The 25,292-nt window shown below is 40.6% G+C and overlaps 1 protein-coding gene across 4 annotated transcripts in view; it reads right to left on the bottom strand.

The window, feature by feature from the left end:
• Nucleotides 1-20,964, bottom strand: part of OS9 (OS9 endoplasmic reticulum lectin) — a 30,508-nt gene extending 9,544 nt beyond the window's left edge. For 2 of the 4 annotated variants that reach the window (XM_045467053.1, XM_045467056.1), the window contains exons 1-5: nucleotides 20,760-20,957; nucleotides 20,170-20,346; nucleotides 19,239-19,302; nucleotides 19,032-19,108; nucleotides 18,747-18,845 (exon numbers count right to left, since the gene is read on the bottom strand). In XM_045467053.1, the coding sequence (XP_045323009.1) occupies nucleotides 18,747-18,845; nucleotides 19,032-19,108; nucleotides 19,239-19,302; nucleotides 20,170-20,346; nucleotides 20,760-20,921 (579 nt within the window). In that variant the 5' untranslated portion in view covers nucleotides 20,922-20,957. Of the gene's footprint in view, nucleotides 1-18,746; nucleotides 18,846-19,031; nucleotides 19,109-19,238; nucleotides 19,303-20,169; nucleotides 20,347-20,759 lie in introns of all 4 variants that reach the window. The other 2 variants (XM_045467054.1, XM_045467055.1) reach the window with 2 other exon arrangements.
• Between the last annotated feature and the right edge of the window lie 4,328 nt (nucleotides 20,965-25,292).

Here is a 25,292-nt window from a genome sequence, read left to right as displayed (position 1 = left end):
TAGATTTGTATCCTGGATATATAAAGAAATCTTGTAACTCAATAATTAAAAGACAAATAATGCAATTAAGAAATAGGCAAAGTATCTGAATAGACATTTCTCCAAAGAAGATACATAAATCGCCAATAAAGCACTTGAAAAGATGTGCCACGTCATTAGCCATCAGGGAAATGCAAATCAAAACCACAATGAAATGCCACTTCAGACTCACTAGGAAGGCTATAGTTTAAAAGACAAAAACAAATGTCGATGAGGATGTGGAGAAACCCCCAAATACTACTAGTGGGACTATAAGATGGTTCTACTGCTTTGAGAAAAGTCTGGCAGTTCCTTCAAAAGGTAAACATAGAATTACCATATGACCCAGCAATTCTACTCCTTCCTTGGTACATACCAAGAGAAACGAAACCTACGTCCACACAAAACCTTGATCCCAAAGGTTAAAAGCAGCATTGTCCGTAATAGCTAACAGGTGAAAATAACCCAAACGTCCATCAAGCGATGAATGGATGAACAGCGTGTGCAACAGTACTTGGGAATAAAACGTAGGAAGTACCGATACATGCTACACATGGATGGTCCTAGAAAACACGGTGAGTGAAAGAAGCCAGACACAAAGGTCACACGTTAGAGGATTCCAGTCACAGGAAATGTCTAGAACAGGCGAATCTGTAGAGACAGAAAGATGAGACGTTGTCTAGAGTGGAGGGTGGGGTTGAGGAAACGCTGGAGTGGAGAGTAACTGCCAAAGAATAGGGGCTTTATTTTAGGGTGGTGAAGAGGTTCTAAAAGGAACGGTGGTGCTGGTGGCACACCTCCGTGAGTATACCACAAGCCCCCGAACTGCACACTCCACTGCATGGGACGTGAGTTCGATCTTGATAAATCGTTACTGAAAAAAATAAAAGAAAGTAAGTACATAACTTCAGATGAAAGAAAAGGCGGCATGTTTAAGACCAAATGAAACGGGGGCGCCAGGGTGGTTCAGTTGGTTAAGCGCCTGACTTCGGCTCAGGTTACGATCTCATGGTTTGCGAGTTTGAGCCTGGGGTTGGGCTCTGTGCTGACAGCTCGGAGCATGGAGCCTGCTTCGGATTCTGTGTCGCCCTCTCTCTCTGCCCCTCCCCCACTCACACTCTGTCTGTCTCTATCAAAAATAAACAAATGTTTAAAAAAAATTTTTTAAAAGACAAAATGAAGCAAAAGAAAGGAGAGAAAACGAAGCAGAACAGATGGAACGAAATAAAGCAGAAAATTAAATGTTAGACATAAATCCATATATATATACGTACATAAAATAAATGGTTAAAATTCCTAAAAACACAACTAATTATATGTTGTTTATAAAACAAATTTAAAACATAAGAATATAGAAAGGATAAAAGTAAAAGGATGAAAAAAATACAGGGGAGTCTGGCTGGCTCAGGTCAGTTAAGCGTCCAACTCTTGATCTCAGCATCATGAGTTCAAGCCCCACATTGCACAAGGTGTGGAGCTACTTAAGAATATATATAGTAAACAACTCAATGAAAGTTGTTACAGTTATATTACCACATAAAAGATGTTAAGTAAAACAATTTAAGACCAAAAAGGTCAATTCATAATGTTAAAAGTTCAATTTATTAAAAATAGATCTACCCTATGACCCAGCAATAGCACTGCTAGGAATTTGCCCAAGGGATACAGGAGTGCTGATGCATAGGGGCACTTGTATCCCAATGTTTAGAGCAGCACTCTCAACAATAGCCACATTGTGGAAAGAGCCTAAATGTCCATCAATTGATGAATGGATAAAGAAATTGTGGTTTATACGCACAATGGAATACTACATGGCAATGAGAAAGAATGAAATCTGGACATTTGCAGCAATGTGGATGGAACTGGAGGGTATTATGCTAAGTGAAATAAGTCAGTCAGAGAAGGACAGATACCATATGTTTTCACTCATATGTGGATCTTGAGAAACTTAACAGAAGACCATGGGCGAGGGGAAGGGGAGAAAAAGATACAGAAAGGGAGGGAGGCAAACCATAAGAGACTCTTAAATACTGAGAACAAACTGAGGGTTGATGGGGAGTGGGGGGAGAGGAAAGTGGGTGATGGGCATTGAGGAGGGCACCTGTTGGGATGAACACTGGGTGTTGTATGGAAACCAATTTGACAATAAATTATGTTTCATATTTTAAAAAAGCTCAATTTATGAAGAAGATAATTTAAATTGTATGCCATTCTTGGGGTGCCTGGGTGGCTCAGTTGGTTGAGCATCCGACTTTTGATTTCCGCTCAGGTCATGGGGTCATAGGATCGAACCTCACCCTGGGCTCTGTGTTGAGTGTGGAGCCTGCTTAAGATTCTCTCTCTCCCTCTGACCCTCTTTCCCACTCATGCTCTCTCTCTAAGGTTAAAAAAAAAAAAAAATTGTATGTAATTCTTAATCTTTCTTATTATCTGTCTCTCCCAACTAAAGCAGGAATTTTTATCTGTTTTGTTCACTGAAATATCTGTAACAACTACTCCAGTGCCTGGCATGTAGAAGCCCTCAATAAACATTTGTTGAATAAATTAATACATACCCCCAAGGTACATAATGCAACAAGTGATAGAATAATAATGAATACACTGAAAGCAGAGTAAGGAATAACAGATCAATCTACAAGTCCATAATTACATCAGAAGACAAATCAGTAAGGATACAAAAGATTTGAACAGCAAGGTTAACAATCATGAACTGAAAGACAGACATACAGAAAACACTGTAGCTAATAATAAGTACACGTTTTCAGGCACAAAGAAACATTCAGAGAAACAGACATACGCTGGAACATTCAACAAGTCTCAACAAACTTAAAGGACTCACATAGTACAACCATCAAATAATCTATGTAATTATGAGATATAGAAGATAACCAGAGAAACTTGAAGATACTGAATATTTCATAATAATAAGGAATTACTGGTAATTCTTTAGTGTGATAGGGTATGGAGTTATGTTTTTCAAAGAGTTTTAACCTTTTAGGGACACCTACAGAAATATTTACTGGTGAAATGATATCTACAATTTATTTCCAAGTAGTTTGGGAACAGAGGTACTAGTAGAGGGAGGTGGGCAGGAAAATAGATGAAGTGAGACTGGCCATATTTGTTGAAACTAGATGATCCCAGGGGGTCATTGTACAATTATCTCTGATGTTCTGTGTTTTTAGCCTTCCGCAATAAAAGTTTTGCAAAGAGAATCTTAAATATATATAACCTGTACCCAGCAATTATACTTTTAAGATATATTTACACACGAACTACGTATAACATAATAAGCTTTTGTAGTAACAAAAAATATGGAGGGAAACTATTTACTCAGTCCATTTATGATGACAAAATGATGCAACATTCATACAATGGAATATTGCGCAGATGTAAAAACAAAGAATAAAGCTCTAGATGGATGGCCATTGAAAGATCTTTAAGAATTATTGTCAAGATATAGAAAAACAAGGTGCAGGACGTGTGTTTAATATACTAAATATTGTGTGTAAAAAAGAGAGAAAAAGCAATAAGCTTCTCTAGTCTTAACCGCTTGTGAACCCCGGAGAAAGGCTGGAAACACACATGAAGCACTCAGAACAAGGTGACCTGTACGGGTGGGAAGCCACAATGGGAACTGAGCAGGTGGGAGAGCAGTTGGGGAGCGAGAATTTTCATTGTGCACCTTTCTATATCTTCTGGGTTGTGAATCATGAGAAAGCATGATCCATTTGAAATTTAGATGAAGAAATTTATAATGGCCACAAAAAGTTGTTGTGAGAAATACCTAAAGCAGTACTTGGAGGGAAATTTATAAGAAACATTTATTTAAAAAAAAAAAAAGGAAGAGCTGAAAATGAAGGAATTAAGCATTCATTTCAAGAAGTTGAAAATAGAACGGTAAAATAAACTCAAGAAAGCAGAAGGAAGGGGGCGCCTGGATGGCTCAGTCAGTTAAGCTTCCAACTTCAGCACAGGTCATGATCTCACAGTTCATAAGTTTGAGCCCCTCGCCAGGCTCTCTGCCTGCTTTGAATCCTCTGTTCCCCTCTCTCTCTCTGCCCCTCTCCCACTCTGCCCTTCCCCCACTAATTCTCTCCCTCTCTCTCTCTCCTGAAAATAAACATTAAGAAACAAAAGAGGGGTGCCTGGGTGGCTCAGTCAGTTAAGCATCCAACTCTTGATTTCAGCTCAGGTCATGATCTCACGGTTTGTCAGTTTGAGCCCCACGTTGGGCTCTGCACTGACAGCGTGGAGCCTGCTTGGGATTCTGTGTCTCCCTCTCTCACTGCCCCTCCCCCGCTCATGCTCACGCACTCATAAATAAATAAAAATTTTAAAAATTAAAAATTTTTTAAAAAGCATAAGGAAGGAAAATAAAGAGTGAAATTAATAAAATAGAAAACAAATACAATACAGAAATTCAAAAGAGCCAAAATAGTTGGTTCTCTGAAAAGAGGATTACAACTGACCAAACTCTGGTGAGACTGACCAATAACAAAAGAGGCCAAAATCCCCTCAGGAACGAACAGAAAAACCTACTCACAGATGCTACAGAGATTAAAAAATAATAGAAGGGTATCGTGAACAACTTCATGACAATAAATCTGAAAAATCAGATGAAATAGAAAAATTCCTAAAAAATACAACTTACTAAAACTGACCCAACTAGCAACAGAAAACCTTGAATATTCCAAAAACTACCAAAGAAAATCAAGTTGAAACTCTTCCCACAACAAAAACATAGACAAACATGATTTTACAGGTGAATTCTTGCAAACACTCAAGGAGTAAAAAATTGTAATCTTAAACATTCTTCAGTGTATAGAAAAAGTGAGAACATTTTGAACTCATTTTTTGAGGGGAGCATAACCTTGTTACCAAAACATGATAATGACAGTACTAGAAGGAAAAACTACAGGTCAATATTTCTCAAGAGAGATATATATAAGTCCTTTAAAAACCAGCAAACTGAATCCAGCAAGACCTAAAAAGGATAGTCAAGGATAATACATATGACCAAAGTCATTCATTTCAGGAATGCAAAATTGGTTTAACATTAGAAAATCAATAAATGGTTTAATTTCAAATGAAAGTTTGGCTTAATATTAGGATATCAATTAAGTATATTAGCTTAAATCAGTTTCATATTAGTAAATAAATACTTGGAAAAAATGATCAGTTCTTAGGAATCAGTGAAATGCAAATTAAATTCATAATGAGATACCGTCATACATCCAATAAGTCAATAAAAATTTGAAAGTCTGGTAACATATATTGGCCAGGATATGGAATGTTGGGAATATTTTTGCAATAAGGATATGAATGGGAACAAAAACTTTGGAAAATATTCGGCAGTGCCAAATAAGGTAGAACAGGAGCTTACTACCATATCCTACGACCCAGCAATTGAACACCCAGGCAAATTTCTCCATCAAGAAATTCTCGCACATTGTATCAGGAGGTACTTAAAAGAATTTTGCATATAGCAGCAGTTTCTGGGAATAGCAGAAAACTGGAAACAACCCAAATGTCCACGAAAAGTAAGGTGGATGAACAGGGGATAATGAAATATACGAAGGAATACTAGACAGGCATGGAAGTGCCCTAGAGGTACCGCCATGGACAGAGATGAATCTCACACACGCAGTACTAGGCAAAAGAAACAGATCCCAGATTTCCTTGTATGCACTCTGCATGCTTTCATACAATATGACACCATTTGTATAAAGTTCAGGAAAAAAAAGCCTAAATTAAATGAGGTGCCTGCACAGATGGCAAAACCTAGAGAAAAGCAAAGGAATTCTCCTTATCAGGTTAGGACGGCTGTTAGCTCTGTGGTGAAGGGAGACAGAGGGATGCACCGTGTGGGGGCACGGAGGTGTTTTTAAGGTACTATCTGCATCCTTCCATAACCCAAGGCGATTAGATAGGTATTTCCTTTATTATATTATTCCTTACACAATACACGCATGTTTTATACCATTTTATGTATTGTGGCATATTTCACAATATTTTTTTATGTGATTAGAAAAAAGAGGGCCACAACATTAAGGTACAAGAGAATATAAGAGGAATAATTTACCATGAAGATATCACAACTCTAAATTTACATTTCTCTGACACAGCCTCAAAATAGATGAAGGGAAAATTAATAAAATTGCCAAATCCACCATTACAGAGAAAATTTTAATGCACCCCTTTCAATAATAACTGGCCACCTGGCCAAAAAACATTAGTAGGTAACTTGACCAATACAGTTAGAGCCTTGAACTAAATAGAGAAAACACATGCTATCAAGCGCACCCACACCATTTTTTAAAGTTCGCCACAGAGAAAATCTTGATACAACAAATCACTGACACGATGGCCTAAAATTAGAAATCAATAGCCATATATAAAAACAAAAATAGGGGCACCTGCGTGGCTCGGTATGTTGAGCAACTGACTTTTTTTTTTTTTTTTCTCTCAACGTTTATTTATTTTTTGAGAGAAAGAGACAGAGTGTGAGGGGGAGAGGGACAGAGAGGGAGATACAGAATCGGAAGCAGGCTCCAGGCTCTGAGCTGTCAGCACAGATCCAGATGCGGGGGCTCGAACTCACGAACCGGTAGGATCGTGACCTGAGCTGAAATCCCACGCTCAATCGACTGAGCCACCCAGGCGCCCAGAGCAACTGACTCTTTTTTTTCAACGTTTATTTATTTTTGGGACAGAGAGAGACAGAGCATGAACGGGGGAGGGGCAGAGAGAGAGGGAGACACAGAATCGGAAACAGGCTCCAGGCCCTGAGCCATCAGCCCAGGGCCTGACGCGGGGCTCGAACTCACGGACCGCGAGACCGTGACCTGGCTGAAGTCGGACGCTTAACCGACTGCGCCACCCAGGCGCCCCGGAGCAACTGACTCTTGATTATGGTTCAGGTCATGATCTCACGGTTTGGGATTGAACCACACATCTCGGGCTCTGCGTTGAGCTGACAGCGCGGAGCCTGCTTGGGATTTTCTCTCCCTCTCGCTGCCCCTCCCCCACTCGCTCTCTAAATAAATACACTTAAAAAAACAAAAACAAAAATAAAAGACATTTGTTTAGAAATATAATAAGCGTAAATCTAAAATAAGTTTTCAAGCAGAGCACAAATAACAATGACAATGGAAATGCTGCATATCAAAACTTGAGGGATGCAACCCACATGGAGTTAAATGGACAGCTTTACCCATGTGTGAGTAGGAAAGGAGAGTCTGTGAAGCATCCCACGGTTCCTATTATGGACAAAGGGATAATCTCTCTCTTATACAAAGAGTTCTTATCAGTTTAGAAGAAAAAGATCAACAATCGATTAGGGAAATAAGCAAAGAATTTGGATGGTTGAAAGAAAAGAGTAAAGGCTGAAAGAGAGAAATGCCTCTTAAATATGATTAAGATTACATACCTTTTCCCAAGATAAATGCAAGTTAAAACCATACTAAGAAATCACTGTTTATCTGAGGCCTGTCTGATGATTGGCCCAAATCTGAAAGTTTAAAAATACATTGGGTTGGCATGGCTGCAGGGGAACAGGCATTCTCATACATTGCTGGAGGGAGAGTAATTTACCTAAGCAGGGTAACTTGGCAGTACATATAAGAATTCCACCAATCTACTTCTAGGAATTTAACCTACATATTCTCTGTGAATAACCTACATTATTCACTGCAGTACTTTTGTGTTAATAAGAGTTAAAACAACCTAAATGTCCATCAACAAGGTACTATTTAGCCAAATGATAGTACAGTGTATAAAAGAATAATCGCAGGGTGCCTGGGTGGCTCAGTCAGTTAAGCATCTGACTTTGGCTCAGGTCATGATCTCATGGTTCATGAGTTCAAGCCCTGCATCGGGCTCTGTGCTGACAGTTCAGAGCCTGGAGCCTGCTTTGGATTCTGTGTCTCCCTCTCTCTCTCTGCCCCTCCCCTGCTCACACTTTGTCTCTGTCTCAAAAATAGATAAACATTAAAAAAAATTTTTTTTAATTTAAAAGAATGATAGCAACTATAAAAAAAAAAGAACAAGAGGGGGATAGGCAAAATGGGGGAAGGGGGCCAAAAAATACAAACTTGCAGTTATAAAATAAGTAAGTAATGAGGCTCTACAGCATGGTGATTATAGTTAATAACATATTACACATTTGGAAGTTGCCAAGAGTGTAGATTCTACAAGTTCTCATCACAAGGGAAAACAATTTTAACTATATGTTGACAGAGGTTAACTAGACTCATTGTGGTGATCATTTCACAGTATATACAAATATTGAAACATATTGTGCACCTGAAACTATATAATATAATGTTATATGTCAAATATACCTCAGTAAAAAGATAGGTAAACAAACAGAAAAAAAACCAAAGGAAGGAAAGGAGGGAGGAAGGGAGGAAGGAAAAGGAAATTATTTATATATGTATTTGGCAAGGGCTCAAAGATAAATGTTTGTATGTGCATTTAAAAAAAAAAAAATCTCTGGGGCGCCTGGGTGGCGCAGTTGGTTAAGCGTCCGACTTCAGCCAGGTCACGATCTCGCGGTCCATGAGTTCGAGCCCCGCGTCCGGCTCTGGGCTGATGGCTCTGAGCCTGGAGCCTGTTTCCGATTCTGTGTCTCCCTCTCTCTCTGCCCCTCCCCCGTTCATGCTCTGTCTCTCTCTGTCCCAAAAATAAATAAACGTTGAAAAAAAAAAAATTAAAAAAAAAAAAAAATCTCTGAGTCAGGGAGCCTGGCTGGCTTAGTCAGTAGAGCATGTGTCTTTTGGAGTGGTGAGTTCGAGCCCCACCTTGAAGGTAGAGTTAACTTAAAAAAAAAAAATCTCGGGGCACCTGGGTGGCTCAGTCAGTTAAGTGACTGACTTCAGCTCAGGTCATGATCTTGTGGTTCGTGAGTTCGAGCCCCATGTCGGGATCTGTGCTGACAGCTCAGAGCCTGGAACTTGCTTTGGATTCTGTGTCTTCTCTCTCTGCCCTCCCCTGCTCGCTCTCTGTCTGTCTCTCTCTCTCAAAAATAAATTAGCATTTAAAAACTTAAAAAAAAAAATACAAGAAAATTATAGACCAACTCACTTATGAAAATAGCTGTAAAATCAATTAAAATATTAGGAAGCTAAATATATCACTGTATTAAGAATATTTCAAGGGGTGGCTGGCTGGCTCAGTAGGTAGAGCATCTGATTCTTGATCTCAGCTCAGGTCTTGATCCCAGGATCATGAATTCAAGTCCCACACTGTGCTTTGCACTGGGCACAAAGCCTACTTAAAAAATAATAATAAAATAAAATCTTCAAAAAAAAAAAAAAAAGGCAAAAAGAAAACTTTATGACCATGGATTATTCCAGAAATGCAAGGGTAAAAAAACTTAGAAAATGAATTAGTTGAATTCAAATAAAGATGAAAAACCATATGACCATCTCAATAGATATATAAAAAACATGGGTTAAAATTCACACCTACCTATGATGAAAATATTACACAAACTAGGAATAAAATAGACCTTCATTCATCTGGTAAAAAGTGTCTACAAAAACCCTGCAGGAAAACATGATGTTAATAGTGTAGCCTCAGTAGTATTCTCTTTAAAATCAAGCCAAAGATGCCTACCTCACCCTTGAATTGCACTGCAGGTATAAGAAAAATGGCATATATAAGGATTAGAAAGGAAGAAATCAGAGTGTGTCTATTTGCAGATGACATTATTATTCACATAGAAAATCCATGAGAACCTGCAAGCTATTATAATGTAACTTTTAAAGGATGCCATTTACAATAGCATCAAAAACTATAAGGTACCTGTAGGCTTGAAACATTTGCCCACATGCACAAGTCACAAACAAAAAGCTACAAGGTATCTAGGACTAACCTCAAATGATATCTATAAGAGCTTTCACAGAGAAAATTAAAATCTTAGTTTGGTACAAGGCAGTAAGTAAATAGAAGTAAATATTATGTTCATTGTGAATGAAAAGTCAATATCATAAAATATCAATTCTCTCCAAATTAATATAAAATTCAATGTAATTCCCCATTAAAATCCCCAAAAGACTTTTTTCACAGAACTTGTCCAATAATAGCTCAGACAGTTTTGAAGAACAAAGAAAAATGCATATTATCAGATACCAAGACTTACTAAAAAGCTATAGTATGTAAAACAATGTGGAGTTGGCACAGGAATAGACAGACTATTGAAACAAAAAAGAAGCCAAGAAGAAAATGCACATATGTATGGCAACTTGATAAATGCCTGATGTGGCACTATAAATCAGGGAGAAAATATGGCCTGCTCAATAAATGATGCTGGGACAGCCAGTTATCCAAATGAAAAATAGCTATATTTAGGTTCTAAGCTAAACCTTAGAATTAAAGTCTAACATATGAGAAAAAAACTTCTATAATTTGAAAAATATAAATGAAAAGGATTTAATAAAAGACATAAAATATACAAACTATAAAGAAAAACACTGAAATTTTTAATCATATTGGAATTTTTGAATTTTTTAAATTAAAAGTACATTTGAGATACTATGAACAAAAGAAGAAGACAAGCTATAGCTAGAGTATAGGAGATTAAGGAATTAAATCTGGAATATATGAAGAATGCCTTCCTAACTCATTCTGTGAGGCCAGCATTACTCTGATACCAAACCTAGACAAAGATATTACAAAACCGCAGACCAAGATCCCTTGTGAATACAAATGCAAATTTTCTCAACAAAATACTAACAAACCAAATTCAGCAGCATACTGAAAGCATTATGCGTCATGATTCCTGTGGGATTTATTCCAGGAATGCTAAGATGGTTCAATGGACAAAAATCTCTGCACACTACAATACACCACATTAACAGAATGAAGAAAAAAGCCACATGATCATCTCAACAGTGAACAAAGAATTTGAAAGTCAACACCCTTTCCTGATAAAATCACTTGAAAAACTAGGAATAGAAGAGAATGTCAACATGATAAAGGCCACATATGAAAACCCCAGAGCTAATAGCATTACTTAATGGTGAAAGACTGAAAAATTTTCCATGAGTAATAGGAACCAAGATAAGGATGCCCACTTTATGTCACTTCTATTTAACATAGTACCGGAAGTTATAACCAGAGCAAATTAGGCAAAAAAAAGAAATAAAGGGCATCCAAATTGGAAAGAAAGAAGTAAAATCATCTCCGTTCACAAGTGACATGATATTACACACAGAAAATCCAAAAGAACCCCCCCCATACACACACACACAACCCCTATTACAGATAATAAATAAATTCAGCAAGGTTTCAGGACATAAAATCAACATGCAAATATCAGTTGTATTTCTGTATATTTGCAACAAACAAGCCAAAAAGGCAATTTCTTAAGTGTTTATTTATTTGTTTTAAGACAGAGAGAGAGCACATATGCATGGGGGAGGGGGAGAGAGAGAGGGAGATACAGAATCCTAAGCAGGCTCCATGAGCATAGAGCCTGATGTGGAACTCAATCTCACAACTGTGAGATCATGACCTGAGCCAAAATCAAGAGTCTGACACTTAACCAACTGAACCACCCAGGTGCCTCTAAAAAGGCAATTTAAAAATTTTTTTCACTTACAATAGCATCAAAAAATAAACTATTTAGGATAAATTTCTCAAAGGAGGTGAAAGACTTACACATGGAAAACTACAAAATTACAAAATATTACAGAAATTATAGAAGACACAAATAAACAGAAAGATAGCCTATGTTCATGGACTAGAAAACTTAATAGTAAGATGGCAATACTATACAAAGTATCTCATATTCAATGCATTCCCTATCAAAATCTCAATGGCTGTTTTTATAGTCAGAGAAAAACCCATCTTAAAATTCATATGGAATCATAAGGGATCTCATATAGCCAGAACAATCTCAAAAAAAAAAAAAAAAAAAAAAAAAAGAACAAAGTTGGAGGACTCAACACTGCCTAATTTCAAAACTTACTACAAAACCACAATAATTGAAACAGTGTGGTACTGGCATAAGGACAGACATACAGGCCAGTGGCATAGAATAGAGCTGAGAAATCACCCTAGCATATTTGCTCATTTGATTTTCAACAAGGGTATTAAGACCATTCAAAGAGACAAGGATAGTATTGTCAACAAATGGTGCTAGAAAAACTGGATATTTACATGGAAACAAATGAAGGTGGATCCTTACCTTACTTTGTATACAAAACTATAAAACTCTTAGAAGAAAACAGAAGTAAAATCATCATGACTTTGGAATGGGCAATGATTTCTTACATATGAGGCCAAAAGCACAGGCAATAAAAGAAAAAATAGGTAACTTAGACTTCATCAGAATTAAAAACTTCTATGCACCAAAAAACACTACTAAGAGAGTGAAAAAGCAGGGGGCACCTGACTGGTTCAGTAGGTAGAGCATGTGATTCTTGATCTCAGGGTCATGAGTTCAAGCGCCATGTTAGGCATGGAGTCTACTTTAAAAAAAGAGAGAGAGTAAAAAACAACCCACAGAATGGGAGAAAATCATATATATACATACACACACACCATATACATATATATTTGCAAATCATGTATCTGATAAGTGATTAATATCCAGGATATATAGAAAACTACCACAACTCAACAACAAAAACAACCCAATTAAAAAATGGGCAAAGGATTTAAATAGACATTTCTCCAAAGAACATATACATATAAACAATACGCACATGAAAAGATGTTCAACGTCATTAGTCATTAGGAAAATGAAAATCAAAACCACAATGAGATACCACTGCATATCCATTAGGATGGTTATTAAAAAAAATAGTAATAATAAGTACTGGAGAGGGTGGGGCAACTGGGTGGCTCAGTCGGTTAAGCTCTGACTTTTTAAAAAAATTTTTAATGTTTATTTATATTTGAGAGAGAGAGAGGGAGAGGGAGAGGGGCAAAGAGAGAGGGAGACACAGAATCTGAAGCAGGCTCCAGGCCCTTGGTTCTCAGCACAGAGCCCAATGCGGGGCTTGAACCCACGAACTGTAAGCTCATGACCTGAGCCAAAGTCAGACACTTAACCAACTAAGCCACCCAGGTGCCCCAAGTGTGTGACTCTTGATCTCAGCTCAGGTTACGAACTCAACAGTTGTGAGATTGAGCACCACATTGGGCTCTCTGCTGTTAGCACAGAGCCTGCTTCAGTTCCTTTGTCCCCTCTCTCTCTCTCTCTGCCTCTCCCCCCTCCCTCTCTCTCTCAAAATAAATAAACTTAAAAAAGAAAAAGACATTGAGAGGCACCTGGGTGGCTCAGTTGATTAAGTGTCCGACTTTTGATTTTGGCTCAGGTCATGATCTCATCGTTCATGGGATCAAGCCCTGCATCAGGCTCCATGTGACTGACAGTGGAGAGCCTGCTTGGGATTCATTCTCTCTCTCCCCCTCTGCCCCTCCCCCACTTAATCTCTCTCTCTCTCTCTCTCTCTCTCTCTCTGTCTTTCTCAAAATAAATAAACAAACATTAGAAAAGAATAGAAAAAGTGAGCAATGCACCAAATTCACCAATAAAATATGCTTCTGGGTATTTCCCTCAAAGAAACTCTTGCACATTCACAATGAGACCTACATTGTAGCACTGTGTATAAAAGCATTAGAGTTGAAATCCAACTTTTCCTCAACAGAGGAATAGTAAGTAAACAATGAAACACACAGCCATTAAAATCATTGACCTAGATCTCCATGTCATGCCACAGAATGGCAAACAGTGATTAGCGAAGAAGCAAGTTGATACCACTAATGTATAATTTTAAAACACAAAACATATATGGTGTCTACGATACGTGTATGACTAATAAAAGTACAAAGCAAGCATGAAGATGGTTGTGGTTGTTTCTGGAGAGGAGGGAGAGAGAAGAAATGAGAAGGTAGGCTTTAACTACATCTTTCATTAGCATTTTATTCCTTTCTGATGCAAATATGGCAAAATGTTAACATCTGTTTCACTTGGCAGTGGATTTATGGGTCTCTATGACATTATTTTTGTAAGTCCAAGATGTTTCACAATTAGAAATTAAAAAGTAAAAAATCTGAGATCTCTGTGAAATCTCACTTAGTATAAGAATTGAGATAGGGATCCAAATTTGCTTAATTCCAGATGGCTAACCATTCCCAAACCCCATGGAAAAACTGCACTTTTACCAAACACCATGCACACGGCTCCTACCCAGGAGGCATTGGGAAGGTAGGACTTCACTATGCTTGCCCTGGAGGCAGGAAGGTTGGGGGGGGGGAGGCAGGGGGAACGTGGTTTACTCAATCATGAAGGCAACAAACTTGGGTGGTCTATCAGGATGTAGGGACTAAAAAATGAGGAGCGCCTTAGTGGCTCAGTCAGTTGAGCGTTGGGCTCTTGATTTCGGTTCAGGTCATGATCTCACGGTTTGTGAGTTCGAGCCCCGTGTCAGACTCTGAGCTGACAGTGAGGAACCTGCTTGGGATTTTCTCTTTCCCTCTCTCTGCCCCTCCCCGACACACGTGTGCTCTCTCTTTCTTTCAAAATAAATAAACTTCAAAAATATATAAAAATAAAAAATGAGAAATAGCCAGACAGGAATGCCCTCAACTTTCTGTCACTAACACCTCCAGACTCCCCACCAAATACACCACCCTTTCATTCCCAGTTACAACCCTAGATCTCCTCTCCTCAGGGTAACTGTTCTCCTGTGTTCTGTATCCCAGCTCTGCCCCATTCTCTTCCCCTTCTTTCTGCTATAACTCAATCTCTCCTTTCTATCAGGTCCACCCAAAAGCATTTACACATGCTCCCAATTTAAAACGCGAAAGAACACCCTCTCCAACCCTATAACCCCTCCAACTAGTGCTCACCTTTTCCCTCCCCTGCATATCAAGACTTCTTCCAAGGTTTCCACTTCTTCATCTCCTCTTCAGCACCCCACAGAAACTGCTGTAGCAAAGTTCACCAGTGACCTCTGTCATTAAGTCCAACCAAAGGACTGGTGAGGGGAGACTGGGAGTAGAGGACTTAGAAATTTTCATCTGGTTCCCATGACTACTGCCGGAGTTCTTATTTCCTTGTGAATGCTTTGCTTTTATTAAAATAATAATTCCCATGACCGCCCACAAGCAGTTTTTAATCCTCCTCTTCCCTGAAGGTTCAAATGCTACTGACGCCCTGGGCCAGCCCCTCTTTGAGATGTGTCACTGTAGTCTCCTTTCTGGCCCCTTCTCGGCAAAGCCCCCTTCCGCCCATGCTTTCAATGATGGCTTCCTCAATGTTCTGTTCCACCTTTTCCACTATATACTGTTTCTTTGGGGGGATTTTACCCAGACCAAGACTCCAACTGTAGCCAATATGTTGATGACTGCCAGCCTTCTGGGTTCAATTCAAATCTCTCTCCTGAGTTCCAAACCCACAGATCTAACAGCCTCCTCAGAAATCTCTACTTGGATGCCTGCAGCCACCAAAATCATCATACTCAAAACCAGAATCATCATTTTCCTTCACCAAACCTATTCTTCTTTCTACTCTACCTAACTTAGGAACCACCATCTATCCATGCTCAACCCAGAAACCTATGAGTCTTACTCTATTGATTCTGTTCCCTAAATCTCCCTCCAAATTCACATTTCTTCATCCCTGGGCCACCTTCTTTTCTCACCTGGATCACTGCAACCACTTCCTAACTGGCCTCCCAATCATTTGCTACATTCCAGCCAGAGTGAGCTTTCAAAACCAAAACTGAATATGTCATCATCCTCCTTAAGATATCTCATTAGCTTCCCCCTTATTTCTCGGATTGTCCAAACTCAACATAGCTACAGAGCTTCATGACCTGCATGCTGACCCCTAATTGCTGCCCAGCCTCACCTCCCACACTCCCTTCCCACAATTCTCTCCAGTCACGCAAAAAGCTATCAACTGCCCCTTGTCTCCAGGCCTATGGCACTTAGCAGACCTTCCACTTGGAATGCCCTCTTCCCTCTACCCCTCCTCTACAGCTGCTGGACTAGCTCCTCATCCTTCAACTGTCAGTTCAAAGGTCACATTCTCCAGGAAGCCTCCCCTTCTGCTAGACTTGGCTAGTTCCTTTATTGTGCGTCCCCCTTATCACCCCCATGATATGTAGTTCACCTGTCAGACTTTATCCTGCTTGCTGTGGCTGTTTATTTAATGTCTGTCTCCTGAGAGCAGGACTAGGTCTCTCAGTCACCACTTCATCCCCAGTTTCTATGACAGGGCTTGGTGCAGGGCATATGTTCAATAAATAAGAGGAAAGTACAGTCTTTGCCCTCAGTTCTTGGCCTACTGAAGCTGCAAATAACAAAAATAATTAGAATATAATAAAGTAAGTGCTTATAATCAATTATGTATGTGTGTAGATGCTTGTGGGTTGCTACGGTCTGAATGTTTGTGCCCCTCAAAAGGTCTTATGTTGAAATCCTATGCCCAGTGTGATGATATTAGGAAGTGGGACCTTTAGGAGGTGCTTAGGCCATAAGGGTAGAACCTTCATGAATGGGATTAAAGTTCTTATAAAAGAGGCTCCCCAGAGCTCTCTAGCCCCTTCCGCCATGTGAGAATAAACAAGAAGTCTATGACCTGGGCCACACTAGCACTCTGATCTCTAACTTCCACACTCCAGAATTGTTAAGAAAAAAAATTTCTGTTTATAGGCCATTCAGCCTGTGGTATCTTGTTCTAGCAGGCCCAAATAGACTAAGCCATGGATATATGTGGACATGGATATGTGGATGTGAAACGCTGAAGAAACCTAACTCACCTTCTGGCTTAGCCAAGAAAGGTCACATAAAATCGATGACATTTGAACCGGCTTATTATTCATTCCAGTCATTCAACAAATAACTTCTGGGCACCTACTTGGTGCCAGGCACTGTTCCAGGCACCAAGAATACAGCAGGAAATAAGACAAACAAACAAAAATAAGAAGAAGAAAGAAAATATAAAGAAGAAGAAAGAAAAGAAGACAGACATTGTCCCTGCCTTCCTGGAGCTTATTCTAGTTGGGGTAGACAGACAGGGACGTTAAATTCCAACAAATAAGATAAGTTCAGGAAATGATACATGCTTTGAAGAATATAAAACTCTGTAGGTGTTTACCAGGATGGTGGCAGAAGGCTGCATGTGTTCTGTGTGCCAACATCAGGGCTAACCTGTGGAGGTGTCACAGGGATATATAACTTGAATGACAGGGTGGAGCCTACCGCTCAAAGATCTGGAGGAAGACAGCTTTCAGCAGAGGCAACAATGAGACCCACTGATTCAAAGAACAGAAAGAAGGCCAGTGGGGCAGATACACAACGAGTATTTATATCTCCGGCCCAGACCTCATCCCTGAACTCCAGAATCACAGAACCAACTACCAACTGGACATCGCCACTGGATGTCTAGAGTCACTGTGACCTCCATCAACCTGGGTTCCCCTCCAAACCCAACCCTTCCCATTCTAGTAAATGACAGTTGCATTGTTGCATTTGCTCAAGCCAAAAACCCCAGAGTCATACTTGACTCCACCCCATGCCCAATCCATCAATAAATCTTCTTGGGCCCACCTTCAAAATATGTCCCAAACCCGAGGGCTTCCCATCACCTCCCAGGCACCTCAGTCTGTTCTGAAGTATTTGGATCTTAGCCTTTGTGCAAGGCAGAATCACGGAAGGTTTTCCAGGACGGGACAGAGAAGTGACACTTGCCGTAGGGGTGTGTTGGAGTCAGCTCACACCAGTTCACAAGAGCCAACCGGAAAATTTTCAGGAATGTTGCCAGATGGTTGACATCACAGTGACAGCATGAATTTGGCCACGGTAAGACTACTTATACCACAGATACTGGTAAACATTATAGATCAAGGCTCCCCACTCCATGCCCCCCACTCTCTCCTGGCCATCAGAATGCTCAACATTTACCAGCATACAACTGCATGTGCAAGTCTGTATTACAGAAAGACCCTTCTTGTGTCATCAGGTGTGTGATTCTTATCTCTATAGGTGTTTACGTTTGTGAATACACGTTAGCACCCGAAGAACCTTTCCCACCATATATCTGCCTGCTTGCCTGAACTCAGTTAGGGAGCACTAGATCGGGAGCACCTGGTAAGAGGCTGTTGGCAATGATGCAGGTGAGAGATGAAGGCACCAAGCATAGGAAAGAAGCCAGTGGTCAGAGAAATCTAGAAATAGGACGAATAGGCTTTGTCATTTACTCTGAGAGAACTAAATTCCTTTCCTTCACACCACTCCTCAGTTTGTAGTCACAGACCCATTTCTGTGATTCTTCTTTAACATGTCTTCCTGTCTAGACTGTACATCCCCTGAGGGCAGGGGCTATGTGTCTGCCCAGCACTGTAGCCCCAGAGCAGGGCCCAATGCTTACACCTGCACAGCCTTACTGATGAGTCATTAAATGAAGAACGGAAGACGAAGTAAAGGAGAAGGAAGAGTCAGTAATAACGCTCAGAAGAAGAAACATGGGAAAAAGAATAAGTGTGGCTAGTGGTTCAGAGGGAAGGGTTTGGGAAATGTTGACTTCAAGTGCCCGGGACTATCCAGGCAGTGGCATCCAGGTACCAGCTGGAAATATGAGTCTTAAACTTAAGAGTCTTGGGTCTGAAAGAGACCTTCCTGAGTATAACATGCAACCCTTCCCTCTTCCCTTAGAGTCTGAATTGTCACTAAAGGAGTGTCAACTTCCCTCTCTTAAGACTCACCCGAACCTCAGCCTCCCGTGGCCTCCCATTAAGGTCGCACTTGGACCCGTTGCCATAGGTCTGGCTGTGGTAGCGTTTCAGACGATGCTGCTTGGAGGCCTGGGGAGGACATCAAGAGGGAGGGCGGGGGCAGAAGAAAGACAGCAAAGAGAAAAAATGGCACTTTGTCCTAATGGCCACCGAGCCCCAAGCAACATGTCAGCTAATCCTGACCCTCCCCTTCTCGTTAGGGCTCTGAGTCTACAGCCAGGACCCCTTTCTCTCCCAACCCCAAACTCCTGCCACCTTGGCTGTCTCATCATCCCAGTCGAAGGCCGATTGGTAGTAGCCGAGATAGAGGACTTCACCTTTGATCTCTGAATCTACAAGAGAAACCACAGTGAAGCACCGTTACTCCCTTCTAAGAGGACTAAGAGGGAAGGGGACTGGGGAGGCAGGTCACCTTCTATGAAGTGTTGCTGAGGGCTTAGGGAAAATGTAGGCATGAGTCACCTTCCATGTGGTACTGCTGGATGTGGCGTCCGTAACAGAATTCATATGTCCACCAGTCCTTGGTCTGACAATTAAAAAAAAAAAAGAACAATCAAGGGGATAGCGTGCAGATGTGTCTGCTTGGAACCTGAATCTCTCCTAGCTCCAAGACACATAACCTCTCATCTACTTCTCATCCCCTCTGCTTCCATACTCAATTCTCCAGATTCTCAGTGACGAGGAAGGGCTGCTTTCCTTCTGTGACTGGGAGAAATGCCTCTAAAGTATGTTTTTCACCTGTGCTCTTTCCACGCCTCCCTTTTTAAAGATTTTTTTTTAAAAATCCTTCTTCGCCTTTTATAAAGATAAGAAATCATGGTATCCTTGAAGCACTCGGACTAGGAAAATTTGAATATTCAAATATTAATTGAACTTCTACAACATTTCTTGTGCTGTTCTAGCCACCGAGGATACAACTGTGAACAAGATAAATTCTCTGACCTCATGGACTCATATTCCAGTGCTGGGACTCAGACTAAAAAAAATAAATAAATAAGCTGATGATTCAGTTAATAAGATGATTTCAGATCATGAAAAATGCCATGATGAAAATAAAATAGGACACCGGCAGAAAGTGACGGGGGCAGGGGGTGACTTTACCAGGAAGGCTTCTCTAGGAGAATGTCCCTCCTACCCTACAGTGACCCTCTTTAGGCACCTCAATCTTGGTTTAACCATCACTCTGAGGTCTTCTGTCCTAACCCTCCTCTACACTCAGCAAAGTGTCATCAGTGGTTGCAGGATTCTTTGCTTCTGTACAATATGTCTACTTGTCCAATGGCCTTTTTAACCCCCATAGGTCCTCTCGTCCCTCCCCATTCATGGGCACTCCGGTTCCCAGATAGATAGCTAGTTCTCAAGCCCTCATTCCATTCTTCCCAGCCCCTTTCACCTTCAGCAAGCAAGGAGCATCTTTCATTGGGCTCAACAGCTCAGGGATCCCAGGCCCTCGGTAAGCAGGTGCCTCCTCCTCCCTTTCACGCTGGAAGTGAATAGCTCCAGCTGGCAGGCGACATTCATAGCGCTGTTTGTACTTAGAGGAGACAATCACCACGTCCGAAGCTTGGCTCTGGGAAAGACGGAGGTTCGGGGGGCAGGGAGGCAAAGAGAGGCTGGGATCAGAGAGAACAACAAGATCCCTCTTCGGATCCTGGGGAAGAGCCCAGTCAAGTCAGAATGAGCCACAAGTCTCCCAGCTGTGTTTGGCGGGTGAGGGGAACGAGCACTCGCACTTCTCTCCCGGGAGGAGTCTGGGTGCTTCTATCTGGAACCGAAGCTGACAGCGGGAAGCCCCACCCCTTCCAGTCCCTAGCCCCAGGGGAATGGGTCTCCGTCTACGGTCCTTAGGAGTCATCGTAAAACCCCTACCTACTCCTCCCGATTCTTCTTGGGCGCCCTATGCAGACTCCACAGCGGCCCTTCTTCCTCTATCTTTCCCCCCTTCCCCTTGCCCCAGATCCTCGCCCTTCCACGCCTCCACACCTGCCCTCCCATGACAGGCAACGGCAGGATCTCGATCCCATAACGCATCTCACTCAGTTCCTCTAGATTCAGGCTTCCGACACCGCCGGCCAGAGTTGCGGGTAACAGGAGCCCCAGAAGTAGCAGCCCCAACAGGCTGGACAGCAGCGTTTCCGCCGCCATCTTTCGTTCACCTTCTTACTCGGGGCAGCTCCTTCCGCCCTAAACCTGGCAGCGGCCTCACCCCGCCCACGAACGCCGAAAGGTCTCATTGGTTGAATGTTCTGTCCCTCTTACCTACCCAATTCCCATTTGTAAACGTGGCTCCAAAACCCTCCGGGAGGTGGATCACGATGATAAGCAAAACCACTCACTGCTCCTGATTGGTCAGAAATGCCAACCAATCATCGAGGAGCTCAGACCTCCTCCCACCCCCACCCCCCCCCCCCACCCCCACCTCCAGTTCCAGAGAGATGAGGTCTAACGCCCGGGCCCTTTGAAGCAATCTTTCTGTCTTCTTCCAGGTGTCATGCGCATCTCTTTTTCTTTTCTTTTTTAAGTGGTTTCTTGCATTGTAGACTGCTCCCGCCAGGTGGAGGATTGAGACCGGTGGGTGGTGCATGCAATACGCCTCAAAGTTACTTAATACTTGTTGCAAAATAATTATTATTTGGCACAAAAACAGACGTTAAGATCAATGGAACATAATAGAGAACCCAGAAATGGACCCAACAAACGTATGGCCAACTAATCTTTGATAATGCAAGAAAGAGTAGCCAATGGAATATAGACAATCTCTTCAGCAAATGGTGCTGGGAAAAGTGGACAGCGACGTGCAGAAGAATGAACTTGGACCACTTTCTTACACCATACACAAAAATCAACTCAAAATGGATGAAAGACCTAAATGTAAGACAGGAAGCTATCAAAATCTTAGAGGAGAAAGCAGGCAAAAACCTATTTGGCCTCAGCCACAGCAACTTCTTACTCAACATGTCTCCAGAGGCAAGGGAAACAAAAGCAAAAATGAACTATTGGGACCTCATCAAAACAAAAAGCTTCTGCACAGCGAAAGAAACAATCAGCAAAACTAAAAAGCAACCGATGAAATGGGAGAAGATGTTTGCACATGACATATCAGATAAAAGGTTACTATCCAAAATCTATAAAGAATTTATCAAACGCAACACCCCAAAAACTAAGTGAGGAAAGGGGCAAAAGACATGAATAGACACTTCTCCAAAGAAGACATCCAGATGGTGAACAGACACATGAAAAAATGCTCAACATCACTCATCATTAGGGAAAAGCCATATTGAGATAGTACCTCACACCTGCAGAATGGCTAACGTTAACAACTCAGGCAACAACAGATATTGACAAGGATGCGGAGAAAGAGTATCTCTTTTGCACTGCTGGTGGGAATGCCAACTCATGCAGCCACTCTGGAAAACAGTATGGAGGTTCCTCAAAAAATTAAAAATAGAACTACCCTACACCCAGCAATTGCACTACTAGGTGTTTATCCAAGGGATACAGGTGTGCTATTTCAAATGGGCACATGCACCCCAATATTTATAGCAGCGCTATCGACAATAGCCAAAGTATGGAAAGAGCCCAAATGTCCATCAATGGATGAATGGCTAAAGAAGATCTGGTACGTATATATTTATATATATTAGATATATAATGGAGTATTACTTGGCAATCAAAAAGAATGAAATCTTACCATTTGCAACTATGTAGATGGAACTAGAGGATATCATGCTAAGCAAAATTAGTCAGAGAAAAACAAATATCATATGACTTCACTCATGTGAGGAATTTAAGGTACAAAACAGATGAACATAAGGGAAGGGAAGGAAAAAGAATATAAAAACAAGGAGGGGGACAAAACAGAAGAGACTCTTAAATATAGAGAACAAACAGAAGGTTGCTGGAGGGATTGTATGTGGGGGGATGGGCTAAATGGGCAAGGGGCATTAAGGAATCTATTCCTGAAATCATTGTTGCACTATATGCTAACTAACTTGGATGTAAATTAAACAATAAATAAATTTAAAAAACACAATTATTATATAAAAACATTCCTCTTTTCATGTATACATAAAACTTCAGGGCAATCTTGTAATCTGTGTCAAAACCTTTCTACATGATCCTACAGTTGTCCTCCAATAAAATTAGCCTAAAAAATTGTGAAGGCCTCTGGTTAAAGAATGGGGATTGAGGGGCGCCTGGGGGGCTCAGTCCTTAAGCATCCGACTCAGGTCATAATCTCATGGTTGGTGAGTTCCAGCCCCAAATCTGGCTTTGTGCTGACAGTGCTGAGCCTGCTTGGTATTCCCTCTCTCATTCTTTCTCTCTCTCCCTGCTGCTTTCTCTCTCTTTCTCAAAAATAAATAAATAAGCTTTAAAAAAAAAAGACTTGGGTAAGAGAAAGGGAAAGGAGACAACGGCAGCAACATTTCAGAAGGTAGAAAATAATTGGAGGAATGGTAACTGGCTTAGCAACCTGAGAAATTGATTTCTAAACAAAGTTAAATAAAACTCCTGTGGGGAGTCTGACCAGTCCAAAAAAGAAATCCCAAAGATACTCTCATGAAGGTTCTCTTAACGAAATAGATGAAAGAATCCTACAGTTAAGCCTTTGGCCTACACATCCTAACTTTCCCACAGTCTTTCCAATCAGCTTTTTAATATCTTCACTGTAAACTATAAGCAGGCAGCCAAACACCATTAGACCTTTAAGGAAATCCTGTAACATGCAGGAAAGAAACCAAAATAAGAAGAAAGGAAAGCAATTTAGAAGAAACAAATTGCAAGGGAGAAAAAAATTTTAAATCAAAATTCCATCCTTAATATTCTCAGAGAGATACTATATTGCATCCATAAAATAACAACAGGAAGCTATTTAGAAAGTAACTACTAATAAGATAATCAAAAAGAGCTCTTGGAAATCAAAACCAGGGTAGCAAAAATAAAAATTCAGTAGAAAGACTGGAGGATAAAATTGAAAATCAAATTTGCTCTACTTTTTTTTTTAATTTTATTTTTTATTTTTTAAAATTTGCATCCAAATTAGTTAGCATATAGTGCAACAATGATTTCAGGAGTAGATTCCTTAATGCCTCTTACCCATTTAGCCCATCCCCCCTCCCACAACCCCTCCAGTAACCCTCTGTTTGTTCTCCATATTTAAGAGTCTCTTCTGTTTTGTCCCCCTCCCTGTTTTTATATTATTTTTGTTTCCCTTCCCTTATGTTCATCTGTTTTGTCTCTTAAAGTCCTCATATGAGTGAAGTCATATGATTTTTGTCTTTCTTACTAATTTCACTTAGCATAATACCCTCCAGTTCCATCCATGTGTTGCAAATGACAAGATTTCATTCTTTTTGATTGCCGAGTAATACTCCATTGTATATATATACCACATTTTCTTTATCCATTCATCCATCGATGGACATTTGGGCTCTTTCCATACTTTGGCTATTGTTGCTAGTGCTGCTATAAACATGGGGGTGCATGCGTCCCTTCGAAACAGGACACCTGTGTCCCATGGATAAATGCCTAGTAGTGCAATTGCTGAGTCGTAGGGTAGTTCTATTTTTAGTTTTTTGAGGAACCTCCATACTGTTTTCCAGAGTGGCTGCACCAGCTTGCATTCCCATCAAATTTGCTCTACTTAAGGAGAATAATCCTTAATAAAAATTAGAAGACCAGTCCAGAAGGTTGAATATCTGAATCATGAGAGTTCTGTTAATTTAATTTTTTAATGTTTATTTATTTTTTGAGAGAGAGAGAGAGAGAGACAGAGTGAGAGCAGGGGAGGGGCAGAGAGAGAGAGGGAGACATGGAATCTGCAGCAGGCTCCACGCTCCGTACTGTCAGCACAGAGCCCGATGTGGGGCTCGAAGCCACAAACTGTGAGATAATGACCTGAGCCAAAGTGGGAGGCTTAACCGACTGAGCCACCCAGGCGCCCCAAGAATCATGACAGTTGTAGAAAGAGAACAAAGAATCAGAAAGCAAGAAACAATTAAAGCAATTATTCAAATGTATTCCCCTGAAATGAACAACTGAGTCTCTAAATTGTAAGGGCACACTGCCCAGCAAGATAAGCCAGGCCCACACCAAGACATACCAATATAGAATTTCAGAACATTGGACACGGAGAAATAATTCTAAAAGCTTCCAGAGAGAAAGAACAAGTTGTATACAAGGATCAAAAATCAGAACAGCATTAGGCGTACCAACTCATCCATACCGTATGGTAGAAGACAATGAAAAAAATGCCCTAAAGACTTCAGAGATTGTAATCATCTGACACAGATTATAAAATAATTATGCTTACTATACTTAAAGAAATAAAAAATTGAAAATACATCAGAAAACAGGAAACTATAAAAATGATATAACATATTTAAATAGAGTTTCTTTTTCTATTTTTTAATGTGTTTTATTTATTTTTGAGTGAGAGAGCATTGTGGTAGTCTGGAAGAAATTGTGGGGGTACACATGGAACCTATATTTTATAATAGTTGAAGCAAGATGATA

Source organism: Leopardus geoffroyi, chromosome B4, assembly GCF_018350155.1.
Source record: "Leopardus geoffroyi isolate Oge1 chromosome B4, O.geoffroyi_Oge1_pat1.0, whole genome shotgun sequence".
In the NCBI taxonomy this organism is placed as follows: Eukaryota; Metazoa; Chordata; class Mammalia; order Carnivora; family Felidae; genus Leopardus; species Leopardus geoffroyi.
This window is presented reverse-complemented; position numbering and strand designations above follow the sequence as displayed.